The sequence below is a fragment of the Lycium barbarum genome, chromosome 11, assembly GCF_019175385.1.
Source record: "Lycium barbarum isolate Lr01 chromosome 11, ASM1917538v2, whole genome shotgun sequence".
Classification (NCBI taxonomy): Eukaryota; Viridiplantae; Streptophyta; class Magnoliopsida; order Solanales; family Solanaceae; genus Lycium; species Lycium barbarum.
The window spans coordinates 3,024,424-3,042,018 of NC_083347.1; the positions used below are offsets into that span (position 1 = coordinate 3,024,424).

General features: G+C 34.3%; 1 protein-coding gene across 1 annotated transcript; it reads right to left on the reverse strand.

Annotated features, from left to right (window-relative positions):
• Window positions 1-955: 955 nt before the first annotated feature.
• On the reverse strand, window positions 956-5,051 carry LOC132618213 (uncharacterized). The gene is made up of 4 exons (XM_060333273.1): window positions 4,082-5,051; window positions 2,650-3,099; window positions 1,867-2,176; window positions 956-1,413 (listed from the first exon to the last, which is right to left on the reverse strand). Exons 1-4 carry the CDS (start codon window positions 4,502-4,504, stop codon window positions 1,274-1,276), a joined length of 1,323 nt encoding a protein of 440 aa, XP_060189256.1. The 5' UTR covers window positions 4,505-5,051; the 3' UTR covers window positions 956-1,273.
• Window positions 5,052-17,595: the final 12,544 nt, after the last annotated feature.

Here is a 17,595-nt window from a genome sequence, read left to right on the forward strand (position 1 = left end):
ACAAGTCGGCAACAAGTAATTAACACTAATGAAACTACGAAACCTGTTATGTTACCCCTATTGAAACTAAATTAGTTCTAGCATGCACCTCAAGTAGTAACTAATTATAAGGTATTCCAACAATCTTTAGTAGCAAGCTACAAGGTATTAGATATTTTTGCTCTCTTATGATTTAAGTTCTTTTATTGGATACCGAATCTTATTAGACTCAGTTCTTGTGTCTCATCTTGATTGATTACTTCCCATTCGTGTGATCTAAATTTTTGTCTTTATTTAATATTATCGCACACTACTATAAAATAGTGGGATGAATCTCTATTCTTGTCGTGATTCATATTTTCTTAATTCTTCACCTTTTAAACAATCAAATGTCTAGAGAGTTCTTGCCAAAGTCATATACAAGTGTGCATGATATCATGTACAACTTCTACTTGTGAATTCTATATGACCTTTTCTTATAAAATACTGAAAAATTTAACCGAACCGTACCGATACCGAAGAAAAACCGATAATGGGACGGTTTCGAAAAGTCCAATTTTGGTTTTACAAAATAAAATAACCGAAAAATTGATATGGTATAAATTTTCTAAATTAACCGCCCAAACCATATCAGTGACACCCCTACTTGCTACAACACCTAACTGTGACCTCTTATTTTCACTACGGTACTCTTATCATTTGTTGACTGACCTGATAATATAAAAATTATCTTCATTGTCGGTGTATATAAGTGAACTCTTTCAAATATTAGGTAAAAAGTGTCGAGAAGAAAAATTTAGATCATGATCATAAACAACAATAACAACGTACCCAGTATATTCCCCCAAGTCGGGTGTGGGAGGGTAGAGTGGATGCAGACCTTACCCCTCCCCTGTGAGGTTGGGAGGCTGAAAGACCCTCGGCTCAAGAAAAATTTAGATCATGATCATAAACACGAGCAAGAAAAAAACACAAGTAAATAACATCATTTTACCACTTATAGATCCAGTACAATGAGTAACAGAAAATTGAATAAATCAAATAGCTCTATACAACCTGACCCTCACATTCCATCTCTCATTGTGCCAAAGGAACAACACAACCATCTTATGTTACACCCATTTTTTGATTGAATATGTTACACTCCCAACAATAGCACAAGCAAAAACAAAACCTTTTTCATTTCAACTATGTTGCTTGGACTTTTCGAAAATGTCTATTTTTAGAGTATCAGACACGGGTGCGGCAGCATTTTGGAGAATCCGAGAAACATAGCAATTCAGTACCCAATGATTCAAGCAATGGCGCCAACAGTTTTCCCAAGCAACCAGAGTATGAGTGCTAGTTCCATACCAAAAATGGTATGAAGATAGGATCTATCCAGCATAAATCCATATAGAGTAATTCCTGCTTTATTGTTCTCAAAGTATGTCACTGCGAAAAAAATTATAGTTAGTCAATCCGAACAATACACGTGATAAAGAACCTCATTAATAGTACTGCGCATTTCTCAAAGGAAGGGACAAGAAGTGTTACTAAAAGCTATCTCTTCGTCGCGTAACGCATGACGTGATGCGAAGCAAGAGGTTATTGCTTTATGGGTGAATGTGGATAATTTGGAGTTCAGAGAAGTGTGTGCTTCTAACAAGGACGTACAAAGTGATTCTAATAAAAATCGGTTGCTTGTTTGATTCTCACATTTGAGGAGTTGGATTAATATTGAAAATAATTGTTTATTAGAACTCCAAAAAGGTTGCCGGACTCGTGTCGGATCCTCCAAAATGCACAAGTTTTGTAGGATCCGACAAACTCCTGTCAGCATCTTTGAAGAGCCCAAGCAACATAGGTTGAACACCGGGGATAAAAAAGCAAGTAAAACCAGCATACCTAGTGCCTGCCTTTTCTGGAATGAAAGTGTGCTATACGCATATGAGTGGACAAATTTTGTGTTGTCGAGCTCATCTTCCTCATCTCCAACATCCTCAGATGATCCTTCTTCGGAACTCACAGGGAAAACTTGGTTGCTGGTTATTTGAGATATTGGAGGAGTTTCACCCTCAACTGATTCAAAACAATCTATTGTTGCACACACGTGCCACTTGGCTGCTAAGCATGTAACAGATTGTGCCTTATGGGTAATCCTTACTGCACTTCTCAACAATATTAACAGCCCAGCAAGAAGGCTCACAGAGCATAGCTGCATATCAAGAAGAAGATGTTTACTTCAAGTTAGAGCACTGGCAATTAAGTGTGACGATCCAGGAAGGCAAAAAGACTAAGGCTTTTTCCCCATGTTAGAAATTGATATGAAGTAAATGAAAAATAAAGAAAAATAAAGAAAGCTTGAGGCGTGATATAGCAGACAACTAGGATACAACAAGCCTATTACCAGTCATCTTGAAAAGTGTCTGATTTGAAGTGAAACCACATTCTTATATAAAGAATGGTGGGGAATGTTAGTTGTATATTTGCTCTATAGTTAGAAAGGCTTGGACAGTGAAGTACAGTTCAATGCTATTAAAAAAAAAATGTGATCGATGTCCAAGTGAAACTGTAAGTCCCATGTGTTGACTTAGTTTATCAAAGAGGCTTTCTAGCAAAGAAATAACTAAAAAAACAAGGCACACGATCCTACATTTGACAAATAAGAGAGCTGATGAGAAGTCATACCGCGAGTTCACCACTCTTGTAGATATGAAGATCAGCAGTTGATCGTGTGGTCATGAGTAGGGAAGCAAGTTGACTTGCTGTAACGAACACCAATGCCAACAGGATAAACCTACGATACCTATGACTAATGATCCGTAAGTGCCTCCTGATTCTAAGGTGCTCTGTCAACACTGTCTCAACATCAGAATCGACATGGAAGATCTGAGCAAAATCTTGGAGTCGGAGAATCTGAAGGTAACAGATCAAGCGGAAAAGCACACACACTAGGAAGAACACCATCGTCCTGTAAAGCCAGGAACTCAGCTCTAGAATGCACGCGACGGTGTCACTCACAATGACATTGCCTAAAAAGGGGATTTGAGTTCCACCTGAACTGTACCACCAAATTTTGTATATGCTTTCAGCAGCGAAACATGGCATGACAAAAATGAATAGGATCTTCACTGATCTCTGCATATCGAGAAAAATGTTAATGTTACATCATGTTCTTCAATCTATAATTCTGAGAGACTTTTTTCTGTTTTGAAAATCAAACAAAAGGAGACGCGCCTAGATAAGAATATATAACAACTGTGTCTGTGGTTGTATCGAAAAATGGAGCAGGACAAAGAGACAATACAATTTTAGTGACTACTTAGGCAAACAAATAGTAAAATCAAGTTCATCTCATCTGTATTATTGGCTGAATAAATCCTGACGAATTACGCATATCAATACTGTAAAAATCAAATGACCTGCATTGGAGCATAAATTGCAAAATGCAAAGAAAATAACCAAAAATATCCTCCAATATTAGAAACTTCTAGTTAACGCTAGCCACTTCTACAAAGCCAATAAAGGACATTCTCCTCCATTCCTTTAGGATCACAACAGTGAAGATATTACTTAAACTTCTAAAAAGAGGCACAAAGATTTGTCCTTCCTTTTTGTTTTTTTAAGGAACCATTAAAAAAAAAAAAAAAACCTAAATAGCCACCCATCCAACTACTTAAACTAAAAATAAACGGCATATGTATAATCTATGTATACTATGTGTATAACTTTGTATAATCAGTGTATAATCTATGTATACCGGCTAGAAAAAGTAAAAGTGAGTCTAGCCGGCTATTTATGTAAAGAAATATTAGTCTTTTTTCCTACATATTCATTCTACAGAAACAGGGTATCTCTTTCATCAAACATACTTCAGAATCTCATCTTCAAAATATGTTCTTTTTAACTAAATACAGAAAATAAAAGATTGTAATTTCAGCAGGAAAAACAAAGAAGATCATCAAATTCACAAAAAGCAAGTCAGCTAATTTTGACAAAAATTGAGCAAAAAAGAAACACCAAGGATTGTAGTGAGGTCAACAGGGTACTAGAGACAGGTGAAAAAAAAAAAAAAAAAAAGAGGAAATAATATGAGAGAAAAAGAAATAGAAAAACGCACATTGAGCTGTGCCATGTAACCTTTTCTGACAGTCTCACTTTCATCACAAAGCTTATCAAGAAACAAGAACCTACGAAGCCCAAACTTCTTGACAAATCCAGAAAGACAAATAAAAGACAGAGCAGCAACAGCACTAAGAGAAAACTGAACAACGTTGTCATAAGGTCTATCATGTCTTGCATCACAATCAGCACAAGCCAATAGGAAATGAGAGAGACATGGAACAACAATTGCAAACATTATGAAAACAAACCAAGATAGAATAGTAGATGTAGTGTCTGATTGATCTACACACATCCACTTAAGCCATCTTCGAAATACACGTAATTCATCGTATGCATGTGATTTACTACGTGCATATAATTTGCTCTTGTTGTTCAGTAAAGGTTGACTTTGGCTTTGGCTTTGGATTTCGTCCCCCATTGAGAAAAAATAATCTTTTTTCTCTGGGTTTTTGATGAAATTGGAGAAAGTTTAATATTTTTTGCTGGGTTTTTCAATGAAATTGGAGAAAGTTTAATCTTTTTTCTGGGTGTTTGATAAGTTTTTTTCTTTTAATTATTTTTGTTTGTGGGATTTTGATGAAATGGAGAAAGATTATTTGTTTTGTCTCTGGGTTTTTGATGAAATTGCAGAAAGTTAATTTTTTTTCTGGGTTTTTGATGAAATTGCAGAAAGTTTAAATTTTTTTTGTGGGTGTTTGATGAAATTGAACAAAGATTAATTTTTTTCTTGGTGTTTGATGAAATTGAAGAAAGTTTTTTTTTTTTTGGGGGGGTGTTTGATGAAATTGGAGAAAGATTAGTTTTTTTTTGGTGAGTTTTTGATGAAATTGGTGAGAGGAGTGTTATATTATGGAGCGCCGGGATTTGTGGGTCTGGTCATAAGTAGGAGGTTTTATGGTTTTTAATTATTGGAGAGAAAGGTTTATAATTTTATATGAGGTGGTGGGGTAATCTTGATTTGGAGATACCGAACACTACAGCTGAGATTGGATGTATTGAAGCTAACGTGAAATCTGAAATGATTTATCCATTTTGTGCCACTGTAGATGCTTTGTTGTGGTTTGGATTTATTTTTGTCTTATTTTATATTTTGTAGTAATTGGTTTAGACTGAGATGCACCTTAAGGGGTCGTTTGGTAGGTAGTTAAAATTATTCTGAGATTATAATTTTGAGACTAATTTATTTCATCTCTTGGGATTATTTTATATCATCTTTTAGATAGCCTCAGAATAAATGGGATAAGAAGGGATATCCCATCTTTTAAGTTGGGATGCATTTTATACCTTGTTTGGTACAAGGTATAAATTTATTCCAAGATAAATTTATACCTTCTACCAAACATGGTACAAAAAAATAGTGTTGGGATATCGCAGCTTATACCGTGCACCAAACGACCCCTAAATGGATTGTTCATATAGACCATCTTTGGCCTACACCTTAATGGAGTATTCAAATAGACCGTCTTAGACCCGATTCGTTTGCGTTAATTTCTATTATATATAAGTGCCTTAAGAGGACTAACATAGCATTGCACACTTGTACTAGAAGCTGTATAAATTGTACACTTTAACACAACAATGAATATTTGTACCAAAAGTTATATAAATTGTACAATTTACCCAACTACTTCTTTATCTCACGTGGAATTGTGTCATAGTACTGATTATTTATTCTCTGTACTCCCTCCGTTCACTTTTACTTGTCCACTTTGAGTTTTTCACGCTGTTTAAGAAATAATAAATAAAGTGTATAATTTACCAATGTACCCATATTAATTAGTGCATATTTTTATTAGCTTTGAAAAATGATTTGAAGTGAGTAATTAATACTATGGGTAAAACAGGAAAAAATAAATTGTCTTATCTTGCTATGCTAAAGTGACAAGTAAAAGTGAAAATTTATTTTTGGAATACTGTACAAGTAAAAGTAAAAGGAGGGAGTATACACGTATGCACTTCAATTTTAATTCTCCGACACATTTATTTTCTCCGTGCATTTTTACCTGTTCACTTTTAACATTTCACGTTCTTTAAAAATTAGTAAATGAAGTACTCTCTCCGTCCCATATTACTTTGCCACATTACTAAAAATAAATGTCCAAATCACTTGTTCATTTACAATACCAAGATAAAATTAATTAAATCTTTCTCATCTTACCCTCTCTATCCCATATTACTTGGCTACTGAATATTTATTCCCTTCTCATGTATACACGTATACACTTCAATTTTAATTCTCCGACACATTTATTTCCTCCGTGCACTTTTACTTGTTCACTTTTGACCTTTCACGTTCTTTAAGAATTAATAAATGAAGTACTCCCTCCATCCCATATTACTTGGCCACATTACTAAACTACTTTTTTATCACACATGGACAAATGTCATGATACTTAATATTTATTCTCTTCTTATATATACACATATGCACTTCAATTTTAATTATCCGACGCATATTTATTTCCTCCGTGCACTTTTACTTGTTCGCTTTTGACTTTTCACATTCTTTAATAATTAATAAATGAAGTGCTCCCTCTGTCCCATATTACTGGCCACATTACTAAAAATATATGTCCAAATTACTTGTTCACTTACAAAACCAAGATAAGATTAATTAAAACTTAATTTTGATTTCTTTGTAACAATTCTTTTTATCTGTAATTGTTAATATAAAAAATTATAACGTAACTAATTTACCCCTTATTAACATATTTTTTAATTAATTTAATAAAAATATGTTGTTAGTTTTTTTTTAAAAAAAAATTCAATATATACAACAATGGTTCTTATGTTTGAATCTGAACGGTTAGTTAATTGAGATAGATATCACCCCTCATATAAAAGAATTGAGATAGATATCACCCCTCATATTCTTACTAATTTTATTTTTCACATCGATAAACAACTTTCATTGTCATGACAATGAGAAAAAAAAAAAGTCTGACTCATTCCATCTGAAAGACTTAATTCCATCATTTTTTAACTATAACTAAATTGATGGTACATAAAATACATTTTGTATATGTTGCTGTATATAATAACAATTAGAATGTTTTACAAGTTATTTACAAAATACAAACCTTAAAAACTGGCTAATTAAAGTGATGAAATTTAAGAAATAAATATAGACTTTTGAATCTTGTTGTTCTAAATTAAAAATGTGTATAATATAATAAAATATCCTTTGAATCTTGTGATTATAAAACTTGACATATAGGATATTTGAATTGTCGACTTATTAAATATAAAAAGAGGCGGACATAACCAAAATAAGATAAATTTTACCAACAATTGAGAAATTAAGGGGAAAAATAAGAGGAAAAGAAACAAAATATGGAGATTCACTAAGGAGAATCACAGTATCTTTTGCAAAATATACAAACGATAAAGACTAACTAAACGAGTAACCAAATTAATCACGTTAGGCCCCATGCATCGTACGGGCATAGTTTGCTAGTATTAAGATAATATCTTGAGATTCGAACACCCCATAATTGTAGCTGTTTGTTTTTCCAACTTTTGAATATGCATGTTGATTTATTTTTAAACATAAAAAATAAATAATTTCAATAAAAATAATTAAATATTAGAAAAATATAATAAAATAAGTCACTATTTGATAAAAATATATATATTTATATATCACTAGTAATGATGGAGATGGTTTGTACTAGTGGTAGTGGTGATGCTTGATGTTAGTGGCTAATAACGGCGGTAGAGGTGGTTGATGTTTTAGTAACTGGTATGATGGTGACGGTTGATAGTAATGGTGGAGTTGGTTGATGTTAGTAGTTGGCTGTGTTGGTGGCTGAAGAATGTGTGGTGGTTGGTTATAGTTGGCAGCGGTGCTAGTTGTCATGGTGGTAGTGGTTAGTAGTAGGGATAGGCTATAGTGGTTGATCATGGTGGCGGCACAAATGGAGATGGTGATGGCAGTGGATATAATTATAATGATGGAGGTGGTAGGAGTGATAGCGACTGACAATACTGGTTGGCACCGGTGGTGATTGTGATGGCAAATGTGGTTGGTTGTTGACGACGATGGTGGTGGTTGATAGTGGTGATGGTGGTCGTGATGGTAAAAGTGATTAGTGGTGGTGGTGAAAATTATCCACACAAAAATACTTCTTAATAATATTAAATTTTGTTCAAGATCAACCATTCTCAACAAATAACTTAAATCTTATTATAAACAAATGCACTAAATGACTTAAAATTAGATCTTATTAGTTAGCGTTCTTTTAGTCTTAATTTATGTGACTTAGTTTAATTGACATATAATTTAGTAAGAAAATTTTCTAATTTGTGATTTTAAACTAATTTGAAATATTAGAGTTTTTCTTATTAAATATTTTTGGATGAATCTAGTTCCTCATCATCCTCAAAACAAAGCAATTGCGGGAGTAACGTATGTTTACAGTCGGGAAAAGTTGTCTAACGCGTACATATAACTGGATTTCTTCTGGATTCTTCCAATCAACCTCCATTACTTTGAACCGTCCGATTGGTTTCAATCCAATTAATTTGTTTTAGATGTCTTATGAGTTATGATTGTGTTTTTCTTGTGTGCAAAGTAGTTGTTTGCCAAACATGTCACTTTCAGATTAGGAGATTAATAATTTGTGTGAGTGAATTTCGTAAACATGTCCACTGACAGTGCAGTCAACGGTGCTTTAAGCTAAAAACATCACAGCTGGCTCTTAAAGCCGTAATGGAGTCTGTGACATACAGACATAGGATTCTCAGTTTGCTTTATAATTAAATATAATATTTGCCAATTGACCAATTTACATGGAGAAAATTGCGGATTCAACTCAAATTTTGAAGGTAAGGGGTGGAATAGTGCATGATATTATTATATATTCCACTAAAAATCCTTACACAATCAGCAAAAGACATGAAGTGTATTTCTCTAGGGCAAATTACTCCAAAATTATACCCAAAATATCGAGTTCACACTCAAACTATACAGACGATCTATTACATACCTGAACATCTAAAAAGTGAATTTAATACCGTCCTACAAATTGATTTGACACAAATTATAAAAATAATTAAAAAAGAGGCACTTTTTAATTAAAATTTATTTATTATTTTATTTTTTTAATTAAAAAATATATTTTTATAATCCCTCATCCCACCCTCCCTTTCTTCTTCACTGCAAACCCTCAACCACACACCCCACCCGCTTTCCTCCTCTTCTTCTTGTCGTTGAAACCAATCTTTCTCTTACTCCATTGTTGATAAAAAAATAGACACTCAAAATTTTCACCATCTTTAGTACATATAGCTGCAACTTTGCCGGAAAATTAGTAGAGAAGAATCATCACACCGCCATTGATTTCTCTACACCAAACGAAGAATCAATGAAGAAGAACCGCTATTAAGTTCACTATCACTACCAAAAATCACAATATTATAACCCGATTTTACCATCTCCACCATACCTTCCATCACAAATAATCACATTGCCACCGTCAATTTCACCATCAAAAATTAAAACCCAACACAGTTAATATAAATATCCCAATCAATTTTTGTTGATTAGGATAGTAATACAAAGAATAATTTGATTATCAATATTTAATTTGAGCAATAAACCACGACGGATTCTGACTTACCAGAAAATTTTCCGATAGCCGCCCAACTTCATATTTTCGTGACATCTTCGCTGGAATCGACCCAACAATTTAGCTCAAAGTAAAACTCTTTTTCCAATTGTTTCGAACAACGACGTACGGTGATGGGATTGATTTTCTGCTCTCCTTTTCTCTCACCATCGAGATTCATTTTTTTATTTTTTATTTATGGTGGGCTGTAAAATTGACGGTGATGGGCATCTTTGATTATAGCTAGTAAATTTGATGGAATTAATGACTGGATTTGGCGATGGTGATGTGGCACTAGTGATAATGGAGGTTTTGTAATGAGTATAGAAGAAAAGAAAAAAGAAAATAGTGCAAATTAAAAAGAAAAAGTAATGAAAATAATAAAATTTATTTTATTTTCATATGGCGCTAATGTGGCATGCGCGTGTGAAATATCACAAGCTGTGAAAGTGATATAATACTTTGCAAGGTGATATTAAATTTACTTTTTAGATGTTCAGATGTATAGTAACTCGCCTATATGGTTTAAGTTTGAACTTGATATTTTGGGTATAGTTTAGGAATCATTTGATGTATTTTGCCATTTCTTTATAACACTCCTTTATTATTGGTTTTATATATGGACCACTTTTTTTTTTTTTTTTTTTGTCTCTTCCGCTTTGAGAAAGAGAGAAGGTTAATGCAGAGGAACAGTAGAGAAAAAGTCAGTTGTAACATACTTAAAAGTCTAGTTGTGAATTGTAACATAACTCATATGATGGAATTTGAGAGTCAGGGACGGCTCAACAAATTTGATGGCCTAAAATCAAATTGTAATACAAGATTTTAATTTATTTTGTGTCATTTACTCGAACAACAAGTGTAGATGACCTAACAAGATCTACATTTAGAGGTAATGTAAAGATCTAATTGAATTTTTTTTTCAACACTAATATCAATCATAATTTCAATTTTTTTTTTTATACTCGTTCCATCCCAATATACTTTTCATATTTCGTTTCTTAAGAGTCAAATCATAACATTTTGATCGACATTTTTAAGATGTATCTTTTCATCACATTGATATAAAAAAAGTTATAACTTACAATACTTTTTGTATAGTTTTCAAATATATAACTTTTAATATATTGAATTAATCAAATCTAATTTAACTTCGAACATTAATCAATTAACTCTCGAGAAGTAAAAGATACCAATTATTTTGAAATGGAGATAGTAAATATTTCATAAATTCTACACTATAAAGTAAATATTTCATAGATTCTACACTATACTTTTTATTTATTTTTAAAAAAAAAATCATACACACATACTATAATTAGAAAATGGGGCCCTTAAAATTTGGGTGCTTAAAGCAATGGCCTTAGAGAGTCCAGTCAAAAAACTTAAGATAATGGTTGTGGCCACGAGATATTATAAATTCTTTTAGAAGTCCTTACACAGTTAATGAGGGACGTGAAATATTTTTCTCTAACAAAATCAACTTTTAGTCCACTTATTATGATTGTCGGAGCCACGGTGTTTACCGTGGGATCAGCATAACTTAATAGTTTTGCCGCAAACTTTATAGTTGTGTTAAAAAGTTATTTAATATATATAGATAACTTATTCAGAGAGAGTAAATAAAAAAAATTATGATTTGACTCCACCTCTATTTATGATGCTTTGTTTGTTACACTGTCGCACCAAAAAAGAAGCATATTTCATGCTAAATTTGTAGTCTCATTCAAGGACTTATATTTTTAGATAAAACCCCATTAAAGGATATGGTGGGGGATAGTAGCTAGACCACTCAAAACAGTCAACACAAGAGAATTATGTCAATTCATGATATAGAAATACATTTATTATAAAAATAACAAAATTGTTATAACTGGCCTTAAAGGATAGGTCACTACGTAATACTTTATTTGTCCAAAATAGATGTGTTTTGTCAATAGCATAACACTCTTCATTTATCTCCTTTAATATCTTAGATGAACTGTTCCTAGAGATATTGCACGCCATAAATAAATAAAGATTACCACTGGTTCCTTTACAAAAGGTAAATAAATCTTTTTGTAATCAATAATTTTCCTTCCAATTTCATTTTTTTTTTCCAGGATGATGACAAATTATTTTGCTCCTTGTATCATTATTGGTCTTGATTCTTTCGATTTGACACATAGATTAGGGGTAACGTTATTGCTTACAAAAGTCTAGGTCTGTCACGTCTTCAATCAACCACATGCTTTAGAGGATCTTTTGAAAAAGAAAAAAACAAATACTACTTAGTTAATCTATACATACCAAAAAAAAAATTACTTTTTTTTTTAATTTTGGAGTTGTGTTTGACCATAATTTTTGAAATTGTAGTTTTTGGTGAAATGTAGTTGTAAAAAAGTAAAAAAAATTAAAAACAATTTTTTTGAGTTTTTGGTATTCCGAAATTGTATTCAAAATTTTCATAGCCAAACGCTGATTCCGGAAAAAAGTGAAAAAAAAATTCAAAAATAAATAATTAATTTTTATGGCCAAACGGCACCTAAGTGTTTCAAACTAGCTCACATATAATGCCACAACAGTTTGTTTTAAAAACTTTTGCTAGGGGATGAGATGTAGAACTGAAGACATGACCAATAATTTTCAAACATTCTGCCCCTCATATTTATTGTAGTAGTATTTATGGGTATTATTATAAAATTCAAAAGTAGGTATATGTACTTATTGGGAAATATTATACGATATTTCCTTTCTTATTTATTCCCTTATTTCTTAGTATATTTTGTATAGAATATTTACCTTGTATAGGGGTCCTATAGCTGTAGTTTCCATGTAAGGAATTGGATCCTAATTAGGATTGATTGGTTTCTTCTTGTATATAAACTTGGAACGTGAATGAAAAGGGCAGACTTGAACCTCAATATTTCTTATAGTCTTTCATGGTATCAGAAGCCATGGCAACTAAAGAAGAAGAAACCTCTGGTTCTAACAAGAAAACTACGAGCCCTTACATACTGAACTCGAATGATAACCCCGGTAATATTATTACCCAAGTTCAGTTGAGAGAAGAAAATTACGATGAATGGGCACGAGCGATTCAGACTGCTCTCAGGGCCAAGAAGAAATATGGGTTCATAGATGAAACTGTTAAACAACCGGAAGAAGATTCCGGAGATATTGAAGATTGGTGGACTGTCAATTCAATGCTTATTTCTTGGATTTTCAACACCATTGAACCTAAACTTCGTTCAACCATATCTCATATGGAGAACGTGAAGGACTTGTGGGAGGATATTAAGCAGCGTCTCTCTATCGGAAACGGTGCAAGAGTGCAACAGTTGAAATCAGATCTTGCAAATTGCAAACAAGATGGGCAGACAATTATTGCATATTACGGTCGACTCAAGCTCATCTTGGATGAACTGACCAACTATGATCAGATCTCAATTTGTCGATGCGGAGGATGCAAATGCAATCTCACTGCAGAACTAGAAACGAAACGTGAGGAAGAAAAGGTTCATCAGTTTTTGATGGGTCTAGATGATGAAGGGCATGGAACCGTGCGTTCCAACATACTGAGTACAGAACTCGAGGATTGTTCAGCAAGAACGTGTGCTGTCCATGACTCGAACTAAGGAAGAAAAAGGGAACCCAATGAGTTTTGCAGTGCAGGCTGGTGGTCAAAGTTCATGGGGGGATAAAGACGTTGTTTGTTCACACTGCAAACGAGAAGGGCATGATGCTAAAATTTGCTTCCAACTGATAGGATATCCAGAGTGGTGGGGCAACAAACCTCGTTCCAATACACCTGGACGCGGTAGAGGACGCAAACGAAGGACTGGTGGAAGTCGCGACAAGGGAGCAAACGCACGTGCCAACGCTGTTCAAGCACCTAGAAGCGAAGGAGAACAGGGAACCATAACTGATGCAGATAGAAAAGGTTTCACTGGCCTAAGTGATGAGCAATGGAACAAATTGGTAGGGATGTTGAACAGAGACAAAAATAGCGGTAATGAAAGGATGTCGGGTAAGAATTTCCTGACTTGGATTATTGACAGTGGCGCTACTCACCATATGACACGAACATATAATTGCCTTGAAAAAGTTCGTGATATAGAACCGTGGTCCGTTGGTTTACCCAATGGTGAAACCACGTTGGCAGTCAAAGAAGGAATTGTGTCTTTTGGAGGGGATTTAAAGTTGCAACGCATTCTTTTTGTACCTAATTTGAATTGCAACTTAATTTCTGTATCAAAACTTCTACATGATTCGAAGTTGGTGGCTCATTTTACTAACAAAATTTGTGTTATACAGGACCTAAATACGAGGAGGCTGATTGGAGGGGCTGAACAACTTGAGGGGCTTTACTGGCTCAAATGAGTGGCATCGGCTTTTGCTTGCAAGACGACGGTTGCTGCAACCTTTGGACTCTGGCATAGGAGACTGGGCCACCCTTCTCCGAAGGTGGTGGAATTAATTTCTGGTGTTGGTAGTTTTGATAGGAATAGTAATAAGGCTTGTGATGTTTGTTTTAGAGCAAAACAGACCAGAGAAGTGTTCTTTTCTAGTAACAATAAAGCTAAAGAATGTTTTGATTTGATACATTGTGATTTGTGGGAACCTTATAGAGTTCCGGCCTCTTGTGGTGCAATTTATTTTTTGACTGTAGTCGATGATTGCTCTCGTGCTGTTTGGATATATTTGTTGAATGGAAAAAATATGGTTGCTTCCATTCTTCGAAAATTCATTGTGATGAATCAAAGACAATTTGGAAAAAATGTAAAAGTTGTTAGAAGCGACAATGGGAGTGAATTTATGTGTTTGAAAAATTATTTTGAAGAACATGGAATTTTGCATCAGACTTCATGTGTAGGTACACCCCAACAGAACGGGAGAGTTGAAAGAAAGCACCGACATATACTTAATGTGGCAAGAACGTTGCGATTTCAAGCAAAATTACCCATTGAGTTTTGGGGTGAGTGTATACTTACAGCCGGTTACTTGATTAATAGGACTCCCTCTATGGTTTTAGATGGTAAAACTCCTTATGAGATTTTTTTCGGCAGCCTCCCTCTTATAATCTTATAAAGACCTTTGGATGCCTTTGTTATGCACATAATTTAAATCGGGACAAAGATAAATTTGCAAGTAGAAGTAGGAAATGTGTGTTTGTAGAGTACCCATTTGAAAAGAAGGGATGGAGATTGTATGATTTGGAGAGAGGTGAATATTTTATTTCAAGGGATGTGATTTTTGTTGAAACTGAATTTCCATATGACAGAAAAACCATCAGGGATGTGGAGTCGACAGAAAATAAAACTCTAAATTGGGGTTTTGACGTTGTTGAGGAACAAGAGGATCATAGGGTAGAGGTAGGAGGAGAAGGAGAGGAAGTACTTGTTGATAATACAGAAAACATAGAAAATAACGATGATGGTGTAGTTGGGGGCAACGATGCAGATGAGCAACTTGGCAGAGGACAAAGAAAAAAAACAGCCTTCGGTTCGTTTGCAGGATTATGTAACTCATGTTGTCCAAGTAAGCCCCTCAACGAGTTCCTCGTTCCAATTAAATGCCTCAGGTATTCCTTACTCTATAACACATTTTGTGAATTACAATAAATTTTCGTCGCAACATCGTTCTTTCTTGGCTAGCGTAACTGTAGGATATGAACCAAGGACATATGCAGAGGCAGTGAAAAAGGAATGTTGGAGAGAGACTATGATGAAGGAGATACTAGCTCTAGAAGAAAATGGTACATGGACAGTAGAAGACCTTCCCCCTGGAAAGAAAGCTATAGGAAGCAAGTGGGTCTATAAAATTAAATATAACTCAGATGGGAGTATAGAGCGGTGTAAAGCACGTTTGGTGATATTTGGAAATAATCAAGCTGAAGGAATTGATTATCATGAAACATTTGCTCCCACTGCGAAGATGACTACAGTCCAAGGTTTTGAAGAGCGAGAAGCGGAAAAAAGCAACGAGGCCTCGCTTCACCGAAGCGAGAAGCGTGAAGCGAAGCGCGCACTTTTTTCATGTGAAGCGCAGTTTAATACAAAAATAAAACATATTAAATAGGCATAGATAAATAACTTAAATTAAGAAGTAAATAATAGATACTAGAACTAGATATTCAATAATCCCCATAAGTCATAACATATTAAGCAAATGCAAAACCAAATCACAAAGTGAGCAACATCCTATTCTTCAACAAGATCTCCAATCTCTTGAAGTGTCATCATGTTCGAGTTATTGTATTGATCATCATCATCATCTTCTTCTTCTTCTTCTTCTTCTTCTTCTTCTTCTTCATCAGAGGCTTCATCAATTAGTGTTCTACTTGAACTTGTAGCTACTCTTTCCTTGCTCCTTAAAGAACTCCCTCTAAAATGTATTCCACCATTATATGTAGCTTTACAAAAAATACATTGGAATTTTGTGTTATTGCCCATTGCAACTCCATACGCCCAAGCTAGATCTTTTTTTTGGCTTGATGCCATTGAATCAAAAAACAGAACTTACTACAATTACAACAAAAAAATAAATTTCAGAACAGTCAACAGGGATGAAAAAAACAGAGCAGAAAAAAATTGAAGAACAGAGACAAAAACAGGGGCAGAACAGTGAAAAAATTTACAAAACAGAGATAAAAAATTACAGCCCAGTTGAAGAACAGAAAAAATAATAGAAAAGAAGAAGAGAAAAAAGAGCAACCCAATGAATCAAAAAACAGAACTTACTACAATCACAACAAAAAAATAAATTTCAGAACAGTCAATAGGGATGAAAAAAACAGAGCAGAAAAAAATTGAAGAACAGAGACAAAAACAGGGCAGAACTGCGAAAGAAATTACAAAACAGAGATAAAAAATTGCAGCCCAGTTGAAGAACTGAAAAATAATAGAAAAGAAGAAGAGAAAAAAGAGCAACCCAATGAAGAATTGAAAAAATAAAAAAGAAACTGGCAGTCGTAGCAGCATAGCAGCAGGTAAAAAATAGAAAATAAGAAGAGGAAGAGAAGAGAAGGAAGAGAAGAAGAGAAGAGAAAACTAACCTTGAGACTTGAAAGAGGCGTAAAGAGTTGAGGAGCAGCAGCCGTAAGAGTCCCAATAAAAGTGGGAAGGGTGTTTTAAGTTAAAACACTTAAAAAAAATTATTTAAAAAACCCTAGGGGCTGAAGCGCACGCTTCTGCGCTTTTCTCGCTTCACGCTTCTGGGACTAAAGCGCGCGCTTATTTACCAATGCCTCGCTTCAGAGTAGAAAAGCGCAAGGGCTACGCTGCGCCTCGCTTCTCGCTTTAAGCGCAGAAGCGCTCGCTTTGCACAACCCTGCTACAGTCGTACTTTTCTTGCTGTTGCAGCTGCAAAAAGATGGAGTCTACATCAGATGGACGTACAAAATGCATTTCTACACGATGACCTAGACGAAGAGGTATACATGAAAATGCCTCCTGGCTTCACTTCTCCAACACCAGGAAAGGTGTGTCACTTTCGAAAATCATTGTATGGATTGCGACAAGCACCTCGATGTTGGTTTGCTAAACTGAATGCTTCGTTAAAAGGGTATGGATTCAAACAATCTTGTTCGGATTATTCTTTATTCACATTTTGAGACGGTCTCGTTCAATTAAATATTCTCGTTTATGTGGATAACCTCATTATTTCGGGTAGTGATGAGACAGCCATAAGGAAATTCAAACATTATTTGAGTAGATGTTTTCATATGAAGGATTTGGGGAAATTAAAATACTTTCTTGGTATTGAAGTAGCACGCAATCCAGATGGCATTTTCTTGTGTCAGCGTAAGTATGCTTTGGATATTATATCAGAGGTTGGTCTGCTTGCGGCTAAACCAGCTAATACTCCTCTAGAACAAAATCACAAGCTAGCTCTAGCTACATGAGATAATATTGAGGAT